The sequence below is a fragment of the Simochromis diagramma genome, unplaced genomic scaffold (genome assembly GCF_900408965.1).
Source record: "Simochromis diagramma unplaced genomic scaffold, fSimDia1.1 OVJJ01000344.1, whole genome shotgun sequence".
NCBI classification, from domain to species: domain Eukaryota; kingdom Metazoa; phylum Chordata; class Actinopteri; order Cichliformes; family Cichlidae; genus Simochromis; species Simochromis diagramma.
Genome location: NW_024387375.1, coordinates 7,821,352 through 7,843,521, shown reverse-complemented (window position 1 = coordinate 7,843,521; position 22,170 = coordinate 7,821,352). Strand labels below are relative to the sequence as shown.

The window sequence follows — 22,170 nt, the reverse complement described above, 5'->3', positions numbered from 1 at the left end:
ACGACCACCACTGAACAAGACACACAAGCTGAAACGTCAAGACTGGGCCAAGAAATATCGCAAGACTGGTTTTTCTAAGATTTTATGGACTGATGAAATGAGAGTGAGTCTTGATGGGTCAGATGGATGGGCCCGTGGCTGGATTGGTAAAGGGCAGAGAGCTCCAGTCCGACTCAGACGCCAGCAAGGTGGAGGTGGAGTACTGGTTTGGACTGGTATCATCAAAGATGAGCTTGTGGGGCCTTTTTGGGTTGAGGATGGAGTCAAGCTCAACTCCCAGTCCTACTGCCAGTTTCTGGAAGACACCTTCTTCAAGCAGTGGTACAGGAAGAAGTCTGCATCCTTCAAGAAAAACATGATTTTCATGCAGGACAATGCTCCATCACACGCGTCCAAGTACTCCACAGCGTGGCTGGCAAAAAAGGGTATAAAAGAAGAAAAACTAATGACATGGCCACCTTGTTCACCTGATCTGAACCCCACTGAGAACCTGTGGTCCATCATCAAATGTGAGATTTACAAGGAGGGAAAACAGTACACCTCTCTGAACAGTGTCTGGGAGGCTGTGGTTGCTGCTGCACGCAATGTTGATGGTGAACAGATCAAAACACTGACAGAATCCATGGATGGCAGGCTTTTGAGTGTCCTTGCAAAGAAAGGTGGCTATATTGGTCGCTGATTTGTTTTTGTTTTGTTTTTGAATGTCAGAAATGTATATTTGTGAATGTGGAGATGTTATATTGGTTTCACTGGTAAAAATAAATAATTGAAATGGGTCTATATTTGTTTTTTGTTAAGTTGCCTAATAATTATGCACAGTAATAGTCACCTGCACACACAGATATCCCCCTAAAATAGCTAAAACTAAAAACAAACTAAAAACTACTTCCAAAAACATTCAGCTTTGATATTAATGAGTTTTTTGGGTTCATTGAGAACATGGTTGTTGTTCAATAATAACATTATTCCTCAAAAATACAACTTGCCTAATAATTCTACACTCCCTGTAGAAGTTAACGAGGGTGGCCTCCGCATGTGCAATGGTTGTTTTAATTGATATATACTGAGCTGTCAAAACTTATCATTAAGGGTACTGGGCAGGTTGTGAAATGTCATCCTTATGGGGTGAAAGAGTTCAAACAAGAATGAGATCATTTCATTCTTTTCTGCACCTTCAGTTCACCGGAGCTGCTCCAAACTGCAAAAGTGCTTCTCTTTCCCATCTGTGGCACACTGGCCATCAGTGGTGTTCACTTTTCTTGAGATTTAAGGGCAGAGATATGGGGTTTAATAACTTTGAATGGCTGTGTACAACATAACTGTCACTGTCACCCTCTGAATTAACCTCCATGATATTTTAACCGAAGCATCCTGATCTTGCATTTAAAACACAGGACTTGTGTTGTGTACAAGCTTCGTGTGAAAACGTGCAGGCAAAGATGAACAATAGACACGGTGCCTAAAACCAAGAGCCTTGCAGTACATGTCAGCTGATCTGTTTCATACTCTTAACATACATGATTGAGTTTATTTCTTTGAGGAATATGTGAAGCTGGGCAGTAGAATATAGGGGAAGAACAACAGAAGGAGGTAACATGCTCTTGGGTTGTATTTGAATTAAATGGTTTTAATTCAATTGTGTGCGAGATGGTAACGTGTAAGAAGGTGATTATGTATTTGTTGGCATGCTCTGATTTCTGTATTGAGTATCTACCACCCGATTACATGATTTTAATTAAAACACATTTTTTTTTGTTTTATTTGTGATTATAAAATGTTTATTTTCAATGTACATTATGATTAAGAAATAAACTAATCTAAGTTATGTACGAAATTACGTTCTCTTTCTCATGTGACAGATTGAATTCGTGACAAATGACGACGTTTACTTTGAGAACAGTAATACACATTGTGAGGCACTGTCAGGTTATAGGAACACATGAAATGATGTGTTCTTTACTTGGACAGGGACTAGAAGTGCAATTAAACCTTACACTCACTGGCCACTTTATTAATTACACCTGGTCAACTGCAAGGCAGGTCAAATATCTCATCAGCCAACCAAATGGCAGTAAATCAGTGAATTTAGTCAAGTCAGCTGTATTTGTATAGCACATTTAAAAGACATCAAGTGTCGGCCAAAGTGTTGAACAGAGGGGTAAAAGATAGAATTAAAGTAAATGAGGTAATTTTAGCCATGTAGATATGACCACGATGACCTGCTCAAGTTCAAACTGAGCATCTGAATGGAGAACAAAAGTGATTTACAAGTCCCTTTGATCTAGACTGATTTTAAGACCAATACTAGGTGTTTTAAAAAAGGTGTTACACATTAAACATAAACAGATATCCCTATCACTTATGTGTAGTTATTTATGAGTCCTTACAGAGATAACATAACTGCGCTGTTTGAAAATGATCTTGTTTTATTGTCACAAGTCATGGATTCCTTGATTATGTGCTGGCTGGTTGTGTTCCTGGTGTTCCATGTAAGTATTACCAACAGTGAAGTTGCCAAGTGCCCGCTGGTGAACAGACTGTGAAACCTCAACACTCACAACATGATTGAAGGGTGTTTCTCCCATCTCTTCCTTACGATTTTAATTTTTGGGGGCATTAAAAATGCTAATACCGATATACCAGTCTGGCTCTACTTTGAACTTGACATGACTGTTGGAGCCAGACAGCCTGAGCTAAGTATTTCAGAAACTGCTGATCTATTGGGATTCTCCCACACAACCATCTCTAGAGTTTACAGAGAATGTCTGAAAAAGAGAAAATATCTAGTGAGTGGCATTTCTTGTGGGTGAAAATATGTTGATGAGAAAGGTCAGGGGAGAACAGCCAGACTGCTTCAAGCTGAAAGAAAGACAACAGTAACTTAAATAGTCACTAGTTGCAACTAAGGTATGCAGAAGAGCATCAGCAGCAGACCACACTGAGTGCTGCACCTGTCAGCTAAGAACAGTAAACTGAGGTTAGTTTGCATAGGCTCACCAGAATTGAACAACAGAAAGTTAGAAAACATTGCCTGGGCTGGTGAGTCTAGATTTCTGCTGTGACATTTGGATGGCAGGTTCAGAATTTGGAATAAACAACATAAAAGCATGGATCCGTCCTGGCTTGTATCAATCGTTCAGGCTGCTACTGGTGCTGTAAAGGTGTGGGAGATATTTCTTCCCACATTTGGGCTGATTAGTACCTGAGCATTGTTTAAATGCCACAGCCTAACAGAGTATTATTTCTCACCATGTCCATCCCTTTAAAACCACGTGTAAAAATTTTCTAGAGGGTAATCTTGCCTGGGTCAGTATACCCAGGGCCCGTTTGCACACAAGTAGGCTACTTGCTTTCATGGACCAAATGTGCCAAGTATTTTCAGTGATTTTTTTTTTCATTATGTATGTTTTACTCTTTTTTTTAAGCATGCACTTTTGATGGAAGCGAATAGCTTTATTATGTTGTGGCATGCTAGTCTCCTGCTTCAAGTCACACGCACTGTGACCCAGATTGTTTACAGTGAGTATCTTATCTTGTTATCTCTGGGTTTGGCTGCAGCTCAAAAAAGAAGGAAAAAAACGCACTTATCGCTTTATCTTGTTTATCTGGTATAAGAAACAACACATGCTGTAAGATATCAGTCTATTCCTCCTCGGTGATTCAAACGCACCTCCTTCCCGGGCAAAGCCCCTGAACCTGATTTGGAATCAGCCGTGCAGAGTCAATAGGGCCGCTGAGAAAATGCATTGTCGGGGTTTCTTCAGTTCCGCCCCGCAACATGCATAACGATGTTCTCGGCCAGTGAGAACGCTGCGCTTGGTAGAGGTTGTTTATGTGGAGTGCTCGGTAAGGGTTCCGCCCACTGAGGTATCTCCGATCGCAGGGCAGACAGGCAGAGAGTGTAAAATGGCGCACAGCTGTCGGTGGCGGTTCCCTGCTCGGCCCGGAGGGAGCAGCAACTCCGGTACCGGGAGGAGAGCGGGCCGAATCAGGGTTACTGCCTCTTTGCGGAGTGTCTCGGGAGCCCACCCTAATGCAGCTGGGCTCGGACCCGGGTTTGATGCTGCACTACAGGTCTCTTCGGTTATCGGGAGCAACCTGCAGAAATTTCGGGATGTTTTGGGGGAATCGAGCGACTCTAGCAGCACGGAGGTAAGAACGGGGATGACCCGGGAGCATCGGTTAGACAGCTGCGGGGCCAGAGTTCACGCGGAGGACCGCTGGTTACATGTGAGGCAGGGAGCTAACGGTTACTGTACCCAAACGTTGACCATCTTTCCGTCTCCCTGACGCTTAGTGTGGCTCTGAGCAAACTTGTCATTGCCAAGATGCTCAGTTAACTTTGAGTTGGTTATGTGGCCTTAAACTCTACAGTAACCCGTTACAGCGTTAACTTTAGTTAGAAGCAAGAAAAAATGCCCAATTATTTTATAGATATCTAGTCTCCACAGCTCTACTGGAAAGAAAGTTTTCTGCTCCTCAGTGCAGGAGTGTGAGGACGGGCTACATCCACTCAGTTTTGGGTGAACCAGTGCTAACGCTAGCTCGGCCAGAAGAAACCTCGGTGTTACAACGCTATTACAACATACAGTACATGTAACAAACAACAGCGATACTAGTTTATTTGGTGTCCAATGTATATGGCGTAACTAAGGTGGGATTACTAGTTAGCAAGTTGTTATTAGCCTGGTATGAAGCCTTCATGCCTGCTTTCAAAATCATAAACACTAACACGGTAAAAGTTACCGTTAACATATTAGCTTTAATGTTAACCCACTGCAACAAACCAGCATTTAAACACGTTTTTAATAAATGGTGGCGTCCCTGCGGTGTAACAGCACCGTAGCTTCATGATAGCGTGTTATGTGTTTGAAAACAAGACATGTCAACTTGAAGGAGGTGAGAGTACACAATTGTGGTTTCTAACTAGCTAACGTGAACTTAGCGTCTGTCTCCAGCGAAAACGGCTACTCCTTATTCACTTTACCTTTGCCCCAGCTCTCTATAAGGTTATCTTTGCCAGCTAAATAGCTTCGTATTTGCTCCGAGGACTGGCTGTTTGAGGTGAGGTGTCAACCTCCCAACGTAGCTGCTCGGTTAGCTCGCACGTTAGCTGTCTACATCTTACAGCTAAAACTACACCACCATTCTTCTCCTCCTCTCCGTGAGCGGCGTTATAAAGTTGCAGTTTTGCCCGGGAGGTTGCTGCGTTCCCCCCCGATTAGCATATTGCTACGTAGCGGGTTAAAGCATCGGAGCTAAACTTGGCTGAGCTCATGCTCCAAACGAAATCAGATCTATTGCTGTTTAGTTTTAAGCTAGGGCAGCTACCATGCTACGCACTACGTCGCGCTAGCCATCGGGGCTATTGCTGATGCATAGGAAAATGGGAGGTGGACATGTTTTCCCCTTCTCTGCACAGTCAGTGCGTAGCTAGTACCAAAATAATATCGGGTTTATAATGTTCTGAGATGACGCCTGATACACAGCTACACGGCGTTTGGCCGTTATTGAGTGTATATGTGTATAAGGTTTAGTGTGTGAATTCGCCGTGTTTTATCAGAGCAGTGGCTGGTGACAGTGCGCATGCAGGGCTGGCTACAATAACAACGAGCCCCTTCTTGACGGACCTTGTGATGTGGGGGTGTGTTCGCCTTAGCGAACTACCATCTTCCTTCTTCATGATGAGCAGCATGCGTTCATTGCAGTGGGAGTACACCGTGTGGGGATGTTTACCACCATCCAGTCTCAACATGGACCACTACTTATTTGTTGTTTGTTTTTTACTAAAGCACAGCAGTATGTGCATGTTTGCTCCTGAGACGTTTAGCTGTAGTTTAAAAAAATTATTTTTGTTCTCACATTTGACATTTGGAATCTCCCTTTGGACAATATAATACATTTTATTATTATGTAGCTGCAGGGGGTTGTGGAGTATTGAAAAGTAGTTAATAATAGTTTATTTAAATTTTAAGAGAAAGTTTAATTTATTTTTTAAACTGAAATAATATATGCGAGTCCATGATTGGACCATTAAATCCTCTAAACTGCTTTATTTACTTTTGGAGTGCATTTGTACTAAATCAGTGTTACATGGCCCATGGAAACACTAACTTTACTGACTAATTTTGTGTTTAAATGGCTTTTTAAGCTTTTTCGCTCCCTCCCTTTTTTACTTTGGAGCACTGATAATGTATGTGTAGAGAGATTTGTCTGTAACACCCTAGGGCAGCTTGAGTTGTATGAAGATTTCTGACACAGCATAGTGATTTTTTGGGGTGTGACTGTGCACGTAAGCATAGGTTGTCCAGAAATGGTTAAGGCAAAGAGTTCTCCCATTTTTGTCCAACTGATAAGAAAGCATGCTATTTTGGGCCTTACCCAAGAGCATTATATTATTAAGAAATGGCTTTACTTATTAACAGTTCCTCCTGCTCTGTGTATCAGTTTATAGCATTAGTTTAGGATGCGTGGAGACAGACTGGATCATTAATTCCCCCTGGAACCTGAATCCTATGGAAGTTGTGGACACAGCATGGTGATTTCATTGAGAATCAGTGTAGTGCTTGTCTGGCCAGATCTGGGCAGGATTGTTCAGGCTCACTGCAGCCTGCTGAGTGCACAGGGCGACCCTGAACAGAGCGCCAGCCGGACACTCTCCTGCCCCTCCTTCCTTCATCCAGGCAGAAAAACCCAAATCCACTTCAGACACACACCACCCTGTCTGAGAGGCAGAGGAACTTTTCTTCTGACAGCTGCCACTTTGGAATGGATTACTAAGCCTATTGGGGTGGCTCAAAAGGGTGCTTGTTGGCTGTTGCTGTCCAAATTAAGGCATTTATTAGCTTTTGTATGTCTGCTGGGAATTCAGCTTCTTGATCTGGCCAAATTGTTGGTTCTTTTTTTTTTTAATAATCTAATGTAGTCCACATTGATCTTTGTTTCTAAAAGTGACTTTAAAACCCATACAGCCTTAACCCAAGTCATGCTGTTCCCCTGAATCTGACTTTTTATTATTTTTTTATTTTTTTAAACATAATTTTTCCTTTTTCGTTCTTGGTCCATTACATCTTGCCTTCTGCTGCCTCCACTTTACTCTCATGTAATTACCAATGTTTAATCATTCATACAAAACTACAGCTCAATAGATGTATCAACCTAAATGTCTCTTTGCCTCACTGGTTTGAAAGAAATGGTGTGTTTGAGCGGAAGGCGCTTGGGTCCAGCAGGTGTTTGGCCTATTTAAATAGAAGACCCCCGCCCACCGCCACCCATACACACACCCCTCCTCCTGGACCCTTCTTACCCATCCCCGAGACATCGTGTGGATTGGAGCAAGAGCTTTGTGTCTGCTTTTATTCCAGCCCTCACAAAGTGCGGCGGCTGAAAGAGTGCAGGCAGGGATATCAAAGGGTGCAGGGCAACCCTCCCCACCCACCTCCCAATGGGATAACGCTGGGTGGAGAATTAGTTACAGACCCTCCCACCCCTCCCATCCACGGCTTTATTCAGCTACAGCGGGCGGCAAGGAGCTTTCACCTCTGCTTTTGGAGTTGCCTGACTGGGAGAAAGGCGGCAATTGTGTCGTCTTTCTTACTCTTTGTGCGTGTGCGTGCGCTTGTGTGTGTGTGGTGGTAGGGGTGTCCCTCAGACTTTATGTCCCTCATTGCAATCAGGAGTAGGCGTGTCTGCTTTGTCTTTATTTTGATTAAAACTTTAATTCAAGCTGCCTCCTTAGATGGTTCAGAGGGAATGTGTGTTTGTGTGCCAGCCTGTGCAAGTGTTACTATGTTTGTGTGTGTTTGTGTAGAGAACAACTCTCTGCCCCCCCCCCCCCCCCCTCCCCAAGCAATCAGTCTGTTTGCCTTTGTCCACTGACAGTTTCCTCGTTTCCTCACATGTGAGGTGTGGAAAGTGAAGGTACCCCAACACGGGAGTGTGTTTGTTTTGGTCTGCACGCTGCTGAACAAATGTGAAGCAGTTGCACTTAGTGTTTGGACACTTGAAAAAACAAATGCCCACCTTTTGCTCAGTGCTGACAGGGAGGGTCACAGAGCAGTGCCACTGCTTTCCCTGCTGAGACCTTCTTGAACAGATATGTCATCACAGACATGTAGGGTTATGAGCTCATTGCCAGTTTGCATTTCTAGGAGCAGAGCATGGTGTCTGTGCCGTAAATCTAAAGGAAAGCTTCCAGGAATGAGTCAACAAAATGTTTTTTTTTTTTCTAGACTACCGGGGAAGAATGACTTCCTATAGAGTGTCTATTAGCGTCAGAATAACCCTGGAAAACCTATAAATCTATGTGACATCCCTTTCCTGTCCTCCTTTTGCTCCTCATCACTTGTTCAGATGTCTGAAAGTGGGTAACTTCTGAGTTTAAATGGAGCTTATGTAAATTTGATGATATTTCCACACATATAGTGTATGTGATTTTTTTTTTTTAAATTTAATTTAATGTTTTTTGCAGTCAGGGTAAGGCGAGGATCAATAAGGTAGCTCCTTTGACTGAGGCACTTTCCACACTGCAGCTGTGTCTGGCATTGGCTTCCGGCTTAAATCCTTGTTCTAGTAATTAGTTTTGTCCAACTGCTTCTTTATCCACTTTCTTCTTTAGCTTATTGCATTTAATACACTTGTATGTAACTGCCAGGTAAATGCATCAAAATAGTCTCTATTATAGAATATCACATTAACATAAAACTATGTGCTTCTTCATGTTGCTGCTAATGTCGATGGAGGTTCAGCCTTACATGCAGAAATCAGTGAAAATTAAGACCCTGGGATGCCAGCACCTTTCATAAACATAGAAAAACACATAAAAGTCATAAGCTGTCATGAAACTGCGACTGATTATATGAGTAGCGGTTAGGTTTTCCGGTAAGATCTTGATGTGGTAGGTGTTTGGGTAGCTGCAGAGTATGCTAATGTGTTTGTTACTGACCTGTGAATCGTCACTTGTGACAGCAGTTGTTTGCTTGTTGTAAACTTTTTTACTGCCCATCAGGTATATTTAACATTACGGGCAACCGTGCTCATTAAATGACTGGCGCGTTTTAAAGCAGAAATATCAGCTGTGAACTAAAGTGTTTTTAGTATGAGTGAGAGAAGTTTATTACGAAAAAGTTTTTTTAACTTAAAAATGGCCTTTATTTTTTGCCATATATATTGCAACAGTGGCAGATGCTCATATTAAACATGGTAAAAGTAAGGATTTCAGCACATGTGCAAATAATCCCTCTGACTCAAATACTCACTTTCACTCACTTTTTTTTCTACTCTTGGCTCTGTTTGATATAGATAGGGGGATACCCTTAATATAGTCATCTGAGGCGCAGCAGACTCCTCCAGCAATTCTGTTTATGATGCAGAGCCAGGTAGAAGAAATTTTCTTGAAAGAGAAATTATCTTAAAAAAAGCTTCTTTCAGGAAGAGAGTGAACTGAGGGGCTGGCCTGAAGCTCAGCATGAGATAAAAAAAAAACCCAAAAAAACAACATGATTTGTTTTTACTGCAAATCATGCACGACCACTATTGGGGCTGGGTAGGGGTTTAGATTTGATATCTAGTCATAGTGGTAATTCACTTGAAAAAGGTGAGACAAACAATAAAAGGGAAAAGTTGTGGCCGTGGTTAAAGCTTGCAAAGGTTTGCTGCAGATTCTAGTTTCAGGTGGGAAATGAACCCTTCTCAGCACCTCCCAGCCTTCTTTATGAAGCGTTGTACATCTCTTCCTTACTTTCTCCACTGAATTTAAATATTCATTGTAAAGTAAAGTCAGTAAATCATTAGGGGACATGCTGATAAATCACAGTAAGATTTTTTTACTTTTTTCTATACATATTCTGCTTCTATTATTTTGTCTGCTTTTGCTGTTCCGCCAGCCTAAAAGTGTAACTTTGTTTAACAAGGGCTAACATACAGTAGGTGGTTAGAATTGCTCTTGTTTTGCTAAATCTGGAATTTAAGAAACCTATCCAAAAAACCCAGAGAGATACCGTTTGGAAACCCACCTGTTTAGCAAGGAATACGTTTTGTAGATCAAAGCTGGGTTTATACCCTGCCTTAGAAACAGATCCATCATCTGCAGCCCGTCATCTGTAGTCAGTTTGATTTCTCCTAAATGCTGTCTTATAAGGCGGTGAAAGTCCCATTAGCTTTGTCAAAGTGCAAAAAGCTCTGTCAGAGTGATACAGAGAAATAAACCTCCAACCCAATTCCCATCTGTTTCACACCTGTCAGGGACAGTCCCTTGCACGTCCTGACAAAATTAATGATGCTTCTGTCATGAATCAGATTGGTTTCCCTTTCTCCAGCTTTAAGTAATTTATATCACTTAACTCATGTATGCATTGATCAGTAAGATGAAAAATGACAGACCAGCAGGGAAGTAAAACTGCTCAGGATTTCACACGGTGAGAGCGACGGCAAAAGCGAGCAAAGATGAAGGGTGCTCTTCAGCTTAAGAGATAAAGGGGAAAGGGGGAAAAAACAACAACAAAAAAGACAAACTCTGGTCTTTCCAGTAACCCCTTTCATCACTTGCACGTCGCACGACAACGTAGTACAAAACACTTCACCTCAGTAGTATACTACGGTGTTTGTTTACTTCTTGAAGTTACCTCCCTGTGCCTGCACTGCTATTGAGCTCATGGTGAGCTGCATGTTCCACGCGCTGCTGCTCAGTGCTTGTCAGTCAGTGGGAGCGAGCTAGCAATGAGTGACTGACTGACTGAATGTGCGTTTGGAAGCATGGCAGAGAGCAAGCAAGATTAAGAGAGGCGGGGGGAGGAAAGGGGAGTCTTGTCTTGTGTGTGGGAGGCATGTTTAGATTGGGATTTAGCAAGCTTCTGCACGAGCATGTTCAAAACCTCATCCCCTTTCATCCTCACTGCTCCCAAGAGAGCGGTGCGCTCCCTCCGTTGTTGATGGTGCATGTGGTCAAGATGCTGCTTCCTTGTCTCTTTTCTCTCCTCCTCTCCCTCCTCCCACGACCCTCCTCCTTTAGCTCGTCGAGCTTGCTGGTTTGCCTTGTCTTTGCTCCCCTCCCCCCATTTTCACTCCTGTGTTCTGCTTGTTTACATCTTGATGTGCAGCTCATGCAGGGGGGTGTGCTATCCCCCACCCCCCACCCCGCCCACCAAACTGTGTATGTGTGGCTGACAGAATTAGTACATGATCACAAGGGTGTGTGTGTGTGTTTGTGTGTGTGAGTGAATGTGTGAATGAGTGAGTGAGTGAGTGAGTGAGTGCAGGTACATGTGTCCGTGCAGCCTGCTCTACGCACTTGCCTCTGGCAAAGTATGCTGTAATGTCATTGACTGCTCACATTATCACAGCGACTCAGTGCTGTCCATCGGTACTCCCCCCCCCCCGCTCCGCTCTGCAACAGACACAAACCCAGAGCACCAGCTTGCTCAGAGAGGAGGATGCTACAATTACTGTGAGAAGAGGGTGAAATACAAAAAGAGCGAAGCATAAAAAAGGGGAGGAAAAAAAAAGCTTGAATGCACCATGAGCAGAGTGGGATGCTTAGATAAATACTGCAGGCCAGGAAAAACAGCAGTATTGATGTCTGTTATTGTTGTTTGTTTATATGTGGAACAGCTGAAAACCGGCATTTGAGCACACATTAATGCTTCTTATGCTTTCTAATTAGATCCTACAGTTTGTCGTGCGTCTCAGCCACATGCAGCGTGTGTAACTCTTAAATGGTGCAAAGCAGTTTGCATGTAATTTTGCACTTACACTTAGATCGCAGCTGCTCTACAAACTGGGCCAGCGAGACCTTTATTGCATCCCCACGTGCTGCTATAAATAAACATGACGAAATGACACACTCACCTCCACTCTTAAGCACATTGATTGTAAGAAGTAGTAGCACACAGAGGAGCCCAAAGATGCTAATCATCACTGAGGGATTTTTTCTTTTCTGTTGCACTTCTCAAGGGTACATTGAGACATGAGAGGAAGGATACATTTACTATGCCAGAGTGGAGCTTACATAATTTCCCAAAATATTGAAATTAATTCAATATTACCGAGTAATTAAAGTCACATCATTTGGCAGTTATTAACCGTGGATGAAATATTTTATGGTGAAACATAGCAAAGTTTCATGCTAAAATTGCCTTAACTGATATATTTTTTAACATGTGACCATGATTCAGTGTCTGAATTCAGCTAAAGGCACAGATGTATCTAAGTGAATCCAAAGCTCAGACTGCTCTGGCTCAGCCTTAAAGCCACACTTTACATTTTTGCTCCTCTTGTTGAAAAGATGCCACTAATGTGTATTTGCTCTGCATTTCAGGCCTCATTGTCTTTTGTGCCTCTTTGCTCTGTCTGCCTGTGTAAGTGCTGTAACTCAAGGAGCAGGAGTACATTGCTATGTGTTAGTCACCCAGTAAGATTTAGACGTCTGTGGTGGTTTGAGTCTTCTCAAACGTTAGGCATGCTATTCCAAAAACCAGAAAAATGTGAGAGCACCAGAGTAAGCTAGAGTAGTCTGTCTTCGGGCGATCGTGGCTCAAGAGTTGTGTGTTCATTTTGTAATCGGAAGGTTGCCGGTTCGAGCCCCGGTTCGGACAGTCTCGGTCGTTGTGTCCTTGGGCAAGACACTTCACCTACCGCCTACTGGTGATGGCCAGAGGGCCGATGGCGCGATATGGCAGCCTCGCCTCTGTCAGTCTGCCCCAGGGCAGCTGTGGCTACAACTGTAGCTTGCCTTCACCAGTGTATGAATGTGAGAGTGAGGGGTCCCGAAAAGCGTTGTATAAATGCATTCCATTATTATTATTATTATTCAATAATGACTCAAGTGTTGCTCATCTAGGCCATCTCACTGTTATGTACTATGATTAATGCTCTAAATATGGTCTGTTCCTGTATTTTAGCATTACAAAATGGTGTGATCACAGGCAACTCATCTTTTTCCCTTTCTTGTGTTGTAGGAAGAAGCATTTGAAGGATTTGGACCGGTTGTTGAACAGAAGCGAGTACAGAGCCCTTCAACAACTTCCTCAGGTAAAATTTTAACTCGTCTTGGCTACCAGGGACTTTATAGTCAGTTTGAGATGACTCTACCTGTACAATTTTTCTATAGGTGTTGCTGTTTGTGCCTGGTTATTTATTTGTTTTTCTGGTTTTATCAGCAGGACCACCTATACAGGAGAAGAAGCCAAGAGGGCGCCCGCCACGGGTCCTGTCCGCCCAGAAAATTGCTGCAAGTCTATCTTCCCCATCATCCTTTCCCTCCCCAACACAGGACAAACCTGAGGGACCTGAAAGACCAGCTGAAAGGGTGAAAAGGCTACCTGGGAGGCCACCTGGGACCGGAGAAAAGAGAAGAGGCCGACCCCCTTCTTCAAGTAGCAAGAAAGCTTGGACTACGGGAAGCCATGCAGCAGGGGAGGACACCAGGCAGGTTGGGTTTGAGCTGGACACAGAGGAGGACAAGGACAGAAAGGGTGGCAAGAAGGTGGCAGTGGGCTCTACTCAGCCACATGATACTGAGGCGAGGTTTTCCAAAGGTGGACGGGGTGAATCCAAAGTTACCAACCTGAAGAGGCTGACAGAGACCAAGCTCACCCCTCTGAAGTCACGCCTCAAGACTTTGCCCGGTGTTCCCCGACGCAGACGTGGGCGACCACCATCAGCTGAGAGGCTCAAAGCTGAAGCAGCAGCTGCTGCTGCTGCCCAGCTGTCTACCTCCATTGAATGTGGGGAAGGGAAACATAAAACGTTCAGGATCAGAGGTGGGGCCGCAGAACCACACACACCTCAGCAGCCCATGCTAAGGAGTGTGGATGGCACTGGGGACCAAGACTCTTCCAATCCACCTGCCTCCCCACTTCCCTCCAAGCCAGGCAGAGCGGTGGGCCTCAGAAAAAGCCCTCGGCACAGAAAGCCGGTCAGAATCGTCCCCCCGTGTAAGCGCCCTGATGCTACCATCGCCAAACAGCTGCTGGAACGTGCTAAGAAAGGAGCACAGAAGCGACTGGAGAAAGAAGCTGTAGCCATTGGGGGTAGTGGGGGAGGAGCCATTGAAGCTGGCATCAGGAAGACCCCGCTGAAGAACATCAGGCAGTTCATCATGCCCGTGGTCAGCACCGTCTCCCTTCGCATCATCAAAACACCCAAGCGCTTCATTGAAGATGAGGGGAGTTTTGGAACCCCAGCACCCCATACAAAGATACCCCGCTTAGACACAGCCCCTTCATCTGTCTCCACTTCTGCCCAACCTGCCTGCACCATTTCCTCATCCCCTTCTCCTGTGCTTGTCTCCTCTACATCTGCTGTTACTAGCGCTGGTACCACTGCCCCGACTGACTCTCTCCCGCCTCCTTCATCTCCTGCCCCTGTTCCCTCTGTTCCATCAACAGCTGCCGGTCTTCTGAATAGCAGCAACAGCAACACAGCCAATGGGAGATTCAGCAGTAGCGCGCCATCTTGCGGCTCAAGTGCTGTGTCACAGCATTCCTCACAACTCTCTTCTGCAGAGTCTTCCAGGTCCAGCAGCCCGAGCTTGGATGACTCATCGTGCAACTCCCAGGCTTCGGAGGCCACGCAGGCTTTGTCAGAGCCAGAGGATCATTCTCCGTCCTCACAGGGAGAGAGGGAGGCCAACCTGCTACACACCTCACAGCCTGCATCTCCTCCCTCTGAACCGGAGGCAGAGCATGTGCTGGCAGAGAGGAATCAACGAGGCCGGAGACGGCAGGGGGTCAGCCAGGGGGGTCAGAAACAGAGGGGAAGAGAGACGCTCACCACTGGGATGAAAAAGCCAATCATCAGCCCACCAACAGGAGTGCTGATGTCCTCCTCTGCACTTGTAAATTCCCAGCAAGCTTCATCCACAGCTTCTTCGTCTTCTTCACCTCCCCCTCTCCTCACCCCTCCACAGCCTCCCCAGTCAACCTCCACTGGTACAGCTGCTATTAGTGAACACCACCCCCAGTCGTCTTGGATGCCTCACCCCATCCCGCCATTCCTCCCTGGACCATCAGTGCTGCCCAGCTTGTCAGACAAAAGAAGTCGCTCAATTCTGAGAGAGCCCACCTTCCGATGGACATCCCTGTCCCACCCGAAACAGCAGTACTTTTCCTCTGCTAAATATGCCAAGGAGGGCCTTATACGCAAGCCGGTATTTGACAACTTCCGTCCTCCACCTCTCACACCTGAAGACGTCGGGCTGGGTGTTGGTGGGGCAGGGGGAGCTGCTCCGGTTGCATTTCCAGCACCGGTCACCGGAGCGGGAAGTGGGACTCGTCTGTTTGCCCCTCTTCATCCCCACGCTCACCACCAGCACCCCCCATCATCCCGCTTTGACTCACCACTTCAAAAGCGCAGCCCGTTGCTTCGTGCTCCACGCTTTACACCCAGTGAGGCTCACTCTCGGATATTTGAGTCAGTTACCCTGCAGTCATCTTCGGGGAGCAGCCCTGGATCAATCTCCCCACACCAGACGCCACCCAGCTCCACCAGAACCCAGCGGCGTAGGAGACGGCCGGTTCCGGGAACACTGCGTGGCCATCCACGGTCTCCATCCCACTCAATGACCAGACGCAGCAGCCAAATAGGAGGCCAGATGTCCATGGGGAAAGGGGCCTCAGAGATATCTGTGCTGCCAGGCTCTGCCTCCAGTAGTAACCCCAGCTCTTTGCCAGGGGTGTCTGCAAGCCCACTAGCCACTAGTGCCTTAACTTCTGCTCCGTTCAACACTTTCTCCACGGTATCACACGGTATACTGGCCTCACAAGGAACACCCGATAATCGAAGAGGGGCCACTGGAAACCCACCTCCCATGTCAGCTGCATCATCCGGTTCTTCCCCACTTTTCCCTCTCTTTCCTCCCAGTGGCCAAGACACAGGGCGAGGAGCTGGGAAGGGAGGTAAAGAAAAATGTTTGTCCACTCCCCAGGAACCTGCTCAGAAGGAAAAAGAGAGAGATTCTGAGAAAAATCGTGAGAAGGAGAAGGAGAATAAGAGAGAAGGGAAGAAGGATTTGGAGAAAAGAAGTCGGGTTTCTACGCCAGATGGCTCCCCTAATGCACCTTCTAGTCTGTTTACTGTAGATGGGAGGGACTCTGATGGTCTTGCTCCAAAAAAGGCTCCGGGGAGAAAGAAATCAACATCAGCTGACACGGTTTCTGACACCGCTTCCTCAGATGTGCCACCTTCCACTGGTCCTGTGTCCTTTACTAAAGGACGTCTGCCTAAGAAAGGCAGGCCCTCTGAGAAGGGAGCAGAGATGGAGGATGGGGAAAAAGAGAAAGAGAAAAGAAGTACTCCCAGCCAAAATACACCAAGCCTCCCAGTGCATCCCAGCAGACAACAGCTTCCTGTTTCCTCTATTGGAAAAATTTTATCAAATTCAGAGAAACACCCTGTGACTGACAAGCGGGTAGTTGGACTACTGAAGAAGGCCAAAGCCCAGCTCTTTGAGATAAAGAAGAACAAGCTAAAACCTACAGATCAGGCAAAGGTCCAGGTCAGTTTCATGTTCATGCGTCGCCTTCATAGAGTCTCAACAAAAAGACTGTCTGGTTTTCTCATTTAAATCGTATAGTCACAAGCAAATGAGTTTGACATAATGCTATGAATGTTTGCTATAAATAGAAACCTGAGTTTGTACTCAGACTGAAACTTGATAGGAGGAAAGTCCCACGGAGGGTGTTACTTAAGGGGAATTCTCCTCGCTTAATGCATTATGCACAAAACAGCAGTAGCTTCGCTTATGAAAGTCCTTTATGCAGAACCTTCATCTGTTTTTATTTTTTGCTGTTAATATGTAAATTGGGTTTTTAAGGACACGCCTTGTTTCCACATCTTCTTAATCTTCACCTGCACACTGGTCAGATTGTTCACATCTAACGTAACTAACATCTAACAATAAGCTGAACATGCTGTCTTTTTGCATTGCAAGTTTGTGCATTTGTAGGATTGTCTTGCATATTTGTTATCATGATGCTCTTTATGAGTATTCGATGCACTTTTTGCGGTGGTCTGCAGGGTCAAGAGAGTGATTCGTCGGAGGCATCAGTCCGTGGACCGCGCATCAAGCATGTATGCCGTCGTGCAGCTGTGGCTCTTGGCCGTAACCGGGCGGTGTTCCCTGATGACATGCCCACACTTAGTGCCTTGCCCTGGGAGGAGAGAGAGAAGATCCTATCTTCCATGGGGAATGATGGTGAGACACACCTGCATACTTGAAGTTTACTGAATTGTCTATAAAGTGCAAAAATCAACACTCTTTGGTGTGGATGATATTATTGCTTAGTTGTTTTAAATGGTAAACTTCATGGTAATCTTTAACCGTTTTAATTTTTAAAAAAAGGTACAGAGAATAGTTCAGCTTGTGCAAGACTTGGCTATTCTGGGCGGGTTCTTAATTGGGACTGTGACATGTGTACACTTCTAATATTGCAGAGCAGCGTGAGCTAAATGGTTTTTTATTCATGACACAACATTTGTGCAAGTCCTGAAACAGTTTGGAGCACACAATGATGACAGGCTAATCACAGGAGAAGAGAAATTCAATCATTGATGGGCACACAAGTACACAGTGGAGTGGTGATGGAGTGAGAAGCGTTTGGCTGCCCTGTCCCTGTTATTTTGACTGGTCTCATGTCATGTTGTTACATGCGAACTTTTGAGGCGAGATGACCTAATAGTGATGGTCGGGAATTAGGTTAAATAAAAAGTGGCTAAAAAATAAGTTGTTATTGATTTATTTTAAAATAAGCCAGAATTTCTTCTTAATAGTGCTATTTTATGACTCTCTCTGTGTTAAACTGTGTGTCAGTAATAATGAAATCCTCCTTTTTTGGATTTTTTTTACAGACAAGTCTTCAGTTGCGGGCTCAGAAGAGGCAGAGCCTCAGTCCCCTCCCATAAAGCCACGGGAGACCCGGCAAAAGGCCGTTCAAGAAGCTCCTCCTAAAAAGGGCCGACGGTCGCGGCGCTGTGGCCAGTGCTCAGGCTGCCAGGTTCCAGAAGACTGCGGTGAATGTACCAACTGTCTGGATAAGCCTAAGTTTGGAGGGCGAAACATTAAAAAGCAATGCTGCAAGTGAGTATTATTCCTGACTTGAAGTCAGCAGCTTGACATGCACGTTCTTGGAAATGTAACTATGCTATGTGACAAAATATAATGGGCTGTTACTGTATCCAGCTCGTTCATTATGCTGATGAAGTGGGAAGTATTTGCCAGTGAATATATCTTTTTGGTTTGTTTTCAAAGCTTAGACAATACACTTATAGAGTCAGAGTTGGTCTTAAAATGTCTTCTTCTTCCTCCTTTTCTGTAACTTTTCTGTAACTAACAAGATTCATTAGATCAACATCCAGCACGAACAGTTGATGGTAGAAGTATAGATGCATCAAAGACATCGTCATTGTGGTGGGAATTAAAGGCAGGATGGAAGCTAAAATTTTGTGAATCTCCTTTTCAGGATGAGAAAGTGTCAGAACTTACAGTGGATGCCCTCAAAGATTCTTCAAAAGCAAGGTAAAGGCAAGAAGGACAAGAAAAAGAGGCCACCGGAAAAGAAAGAGAGCCTCAATCCGGTGAAAGGACCAAACTCAGACTCTGGCCCCAAACCCATTCCTGCTCCAGCAAAAGAGGAACCTCCCCGTAAAAAGAGCCCTCCTCCTCCTCTAAGGCAGGGAGAGGAGAAGTCAAGACAGCCATTATCCAAGCAATCATCGCCATCCCTCGCATCCTCCCCTGCCCCGGCCGATCCCCCTCAGGCCTCCGCCGCATCCACAGCCCAGGCTCAGTCTCCCGCCCCGACGTCAGAACCCAAGCAGCTCACGGTCCCAAGCGGTGCCCCCGGTAAAAAGGGGCACAAGCCACAGCAACCTGTACCAGCTTCCACCTCCACGTCATCTTCTTCCACTTCATCGTCTTCTTCTTCATCCTCATCATCTTCTTCTTCCTCCTCCTCCTCTTCCTCCTCTTCATCGTCATCTTCTGCACAAAATTCCCCCTCTCAGTCTACGCAGTCTCAGCCGTCATCACAACAGCAGCAGCAACGGACACTTACCAGTCAGGCATGTTCAAAAAAGGATGCTTCACCCAAGATTTCGCCAAATGAACCCAAGAAAAAAACACAGCCGCTGCAGCAGCAGCATTCAGTGCAACAGCAGAGCTCAGCTACAGTAGTTTCAGATACAGGTAAGTAAATAGCCATACCTTTTCCCAATAAACGGCATTTTTTTTTTTTACCTTGTTCTTATTTTAATATCATCGCTTTTTTCTTCTTTTTTTTAATAGCTGAATCAAAACAGTTAAAGAAGCCAACTTCTCGCTCTGTTCCCCTTTCTACTAAACACAAACCAAAAGACAAGGTAATAAAGTTTTACTTGTATAAGATGTCCATCAAAACTTTTGCCCTAAGCATTTGTTAAACACTGTTTTTGTTTTTTTGGTCGCCCCCTCTTGTGAAGCCTCTGACCACTAAACCCCCGAGCAGCAGTACTTTAAACTCGCAGAGCACTCCCTCGACTAGGGGCCAGGTGAATTCTAGAGCACCCTGCGACGGAGTGCATCGTATCAGAGTGGATTTCAAAAGGAACCATGATGTGGAGAAGGTGTGGGAGGCTGGTGGCCTCAGCCTGCTCACCTCTGTGCCTATCACACCCAGGGTGCTCTGCTTTTTGTGTGCAAGCAGTGGAAATGCGGAGGTAAAAATCATCTTGATTTTCTTTTTTTCCCTCCCCCCTTTGAGCTTCCTTTCATCCACGCAGAAGCTGAGCTTATATTCAAACACGTCTTCCTCTCTCTCTCTCTCTGCATGTAGTTTGTCTTCTGCCAGGTATGCTGTGAACCGTTCCATCTCTTTTGCCTGGGGGAATCGGAGCGCCCTCTCCAGGAGCAGTTTGAGAACTGGTGTTGTCGACGATGCCGATACTGCCAGGCCTGTGGGCGCCAGCACCAGAAAACTAAAGTAAGCCATTCGATACAGTTCTGTACATTTTAAAGCCGCTCACGGAAGCTTGGTTCAGACTGACAGTGTGTGAAGACTGGAGAATCTTCCCTAGAAAGATGCTTGCTAGTCTAGCCAGCAGACAGCACTTAATCAGCTTCTTGGATTCCTGCCATGTTTTTATCATTTAACTGAAGCCATGTGTAAAATGTGCATGGTGTGAGCCTTGTATGGTTGTGGGTTTAGAAATATGAATGAACACATCAGGTGGAAGAAAGGCAGTCAAACAGCCGTACATGTTAGCAAGATATGTGAAATTGTTGGTTACTGCTCATTTAGTGGGGAAAGCAGAAGGTAAGGCTAAAGAAAAAGATTCTTTGGAGCTAGATCTTTAAATAAATCTCCGCCCGCGAGCGTAAAGTAAATCGTTATTTTGACTGGCTTTCGTCTCTGACCAAGGAGCTGCCTCTAAGGAGGAGGTCTCTGGCATTCTGATTCCACCACTGAGTGTGGCTTAACTTAAATCTCAGCTCCTGGCGAAGTTACGGGCAAATCAGGCCGCTGAAGAAATAGCACATCAAGTGCTGGATGATCATAAAACTTTGACTATTTGCAACTTGTAATTGTTGATAATTTATCTAAATTTTAGGAGCTTCAGGAACATCTCAAACACTCTCCTCCCGCTCTTACGTCTATAAATGCTCCACCATCACTCCCCTTTATCTCTGTTAGCCTCTCTCAGAGGTGTCAGGGGCTATCCTGCAGGCCCAGGTGCTGCTGCTGATCCTCAGTAAGGCCCTCCCCAAACTGCAGCCTCCAGCCTAGCTTGTTGATCATTATTAATAAATGTTTGTCATTCGCATTTTGGGTTAGGATCCCTGCTAGCTCAGTGATGAAAATGTCCTGCAGCACATTAACTGTATATTGGAAAAACTTTAAATGGGATAACTGTGTTTATTCAAAGAAAAAACAAGAAAAACTCTTAAGCAGCTGTCGACAAGAGCACTATACAGCTCACATTAAAGCTGCATCATAATGCCTTAGTTAATGATGTTTATCCATCCGTTACACACGCTATGAATGTGCCCTGCTATAAACTGGAGGGAGCACTAGAGCAAGACGTCTGTGTAAAAGAAGCACCGTTCATCTTTTAAAAAATACTGCATGGCTGTATCTACCATTCATTTATTTCAGCGTGACACTTGGTGGTAAAGGCGAGTACTGCAATTATGGGTCAAAGCCTTTGTTGCTGATTTGCAGGGAGCAGAACTATTTGTTAGGGATGAAAATGTTACTGCTGCCTAACTCGATATACAAATAACATCTTGTCACTTTTTCTACTTCTCTCCCTGCAGCAGCAGCTGCTAGAGTGCGACAAGTGCCACAACAGCTATCACCCAGAGTGCCTGGGTCCCAACTACCCAACCAGACCCACCAAGAAGAAGAGAATCTGGGTATGCACACACACTCCTCCTCCTCCTCCTCCTCTCTTAAACACCCTCACCATTTTCTCACCTTTATGTAACACAGTTGCACGACTGCATGACCAAACTATAGCATTATGCTCGCACATTTCTCTCCCAAGTTCACACGTTTCCTTCTTCTCAAGATTGTGCTACTTACATGGATGCGACCTCGCACAGCCAGCGTCTAGGAAAACGTTTTGCTCCTGTTACAGCGTCACTTTCACACACTTTCTACTCCTTAAACGAATGCTTACGAGTTTCTACCGTGTAGTAACGATGTTGTTTATGTGCCTCTTATTTTCAGGTTTGCACCAAGTGTGTGCGCTGTAAGAGCTGCGGCACCACGAAACCTGGGAAGTCCTGGGATGCCCGGTGGTCACATGATTTCTCCATGTGTCACGATTGTGCCAAACTTTTTGCTAAAGGTGAGCAGGTAGCTCAGTAGATGACTGATCAGTATCACCAGCAATAAAAAAAAAAAAAATACAACAACATTTGAATGTAAGCAGTATTTTATTGGTCTTGATGAATTTTAATCTCTTCTCTCAGGGAACTTCTGCCCACTGTGTGATAAGTGCTATGACGATGATGATTATGACAGCAAAATGATGCTGTGTGGCCGCTGCAACCATTGGGTTCATGCAAAGTGTGAGAATCTCACAGGTGAGAAGCTGCATAGCGAGTAATACATTGGCAGTATGTTCTTCATCAGTTTGTAGCAGCTTGTGTGCTTCGTCAGTGTCTGAGCAGATGACTGACAGGCCGCCCTCTGA

The 22,170-nt window shown here is 45.1% G+C and overlaps 1 protein-coding gene across 4 annotated transcripts in view; it reads left to right on the top strand.

The window, feature by feature from the left end:
* Positions 1–1,846: 1,846 nt before the first annotated feature.
* kmt2a (lysine (K)-specific methyltransferase 2A) overlaps positions 1,847–22,170 on the top strand; it is a 39,600-nt gene continuing 19,276 nt past the window's right edge. For 2 of the 4 annotated variants that reach the window (XM_040008564.1, XM_040008563.1), the window contains exons 1-12: positions 1,847–4,152; positions 12,954–13,026; positions 13,155–16,492; positions 17,014–17,191; positions 17,845–18,073; positions 18,456–19,180; positions 19,280–19,353; positions 19,453–19,689; positions 19,806–19,952; positions 21,287–21,385; positions 21,702–21,822; positions 21,947–22,060. In XM_040008564.1, coding sequence (XP_039864498.1) covers positions 3,907–4,152; positions 12,954–13,026; positions 13,155–16,492; positions 17,014–17,191; positions 17,845–18,073; positions 18,456–19,180; positions 19,280–19,353; positions 19,453–19,689; positions 19,806–19,952; positions 21,287–21,385; positions 21,702–21,822; positions 21,947–22,060 — 5,581 coding nt within the window. In that variant the 5' untranslated portion in view covers positions 1,847–3,906. The remainder of the gene's footprint in view (positions 4,153–12,953; positions 13,027–13,154; positions 16,493–17,013; positions 17,192–17,844; positions 18,074–18,455; positions 19,181–19,279; positions 19,354–19,452; positions 19,690–19,805; positions 19,953–21,286; positions 21,386–21,701; positions 21,823–21,946; positions 22,061–22,170) is intronic. The other 2 variants (XM_040008566.1, XM_040008565.1) reach the window with 2 other exon arrangements.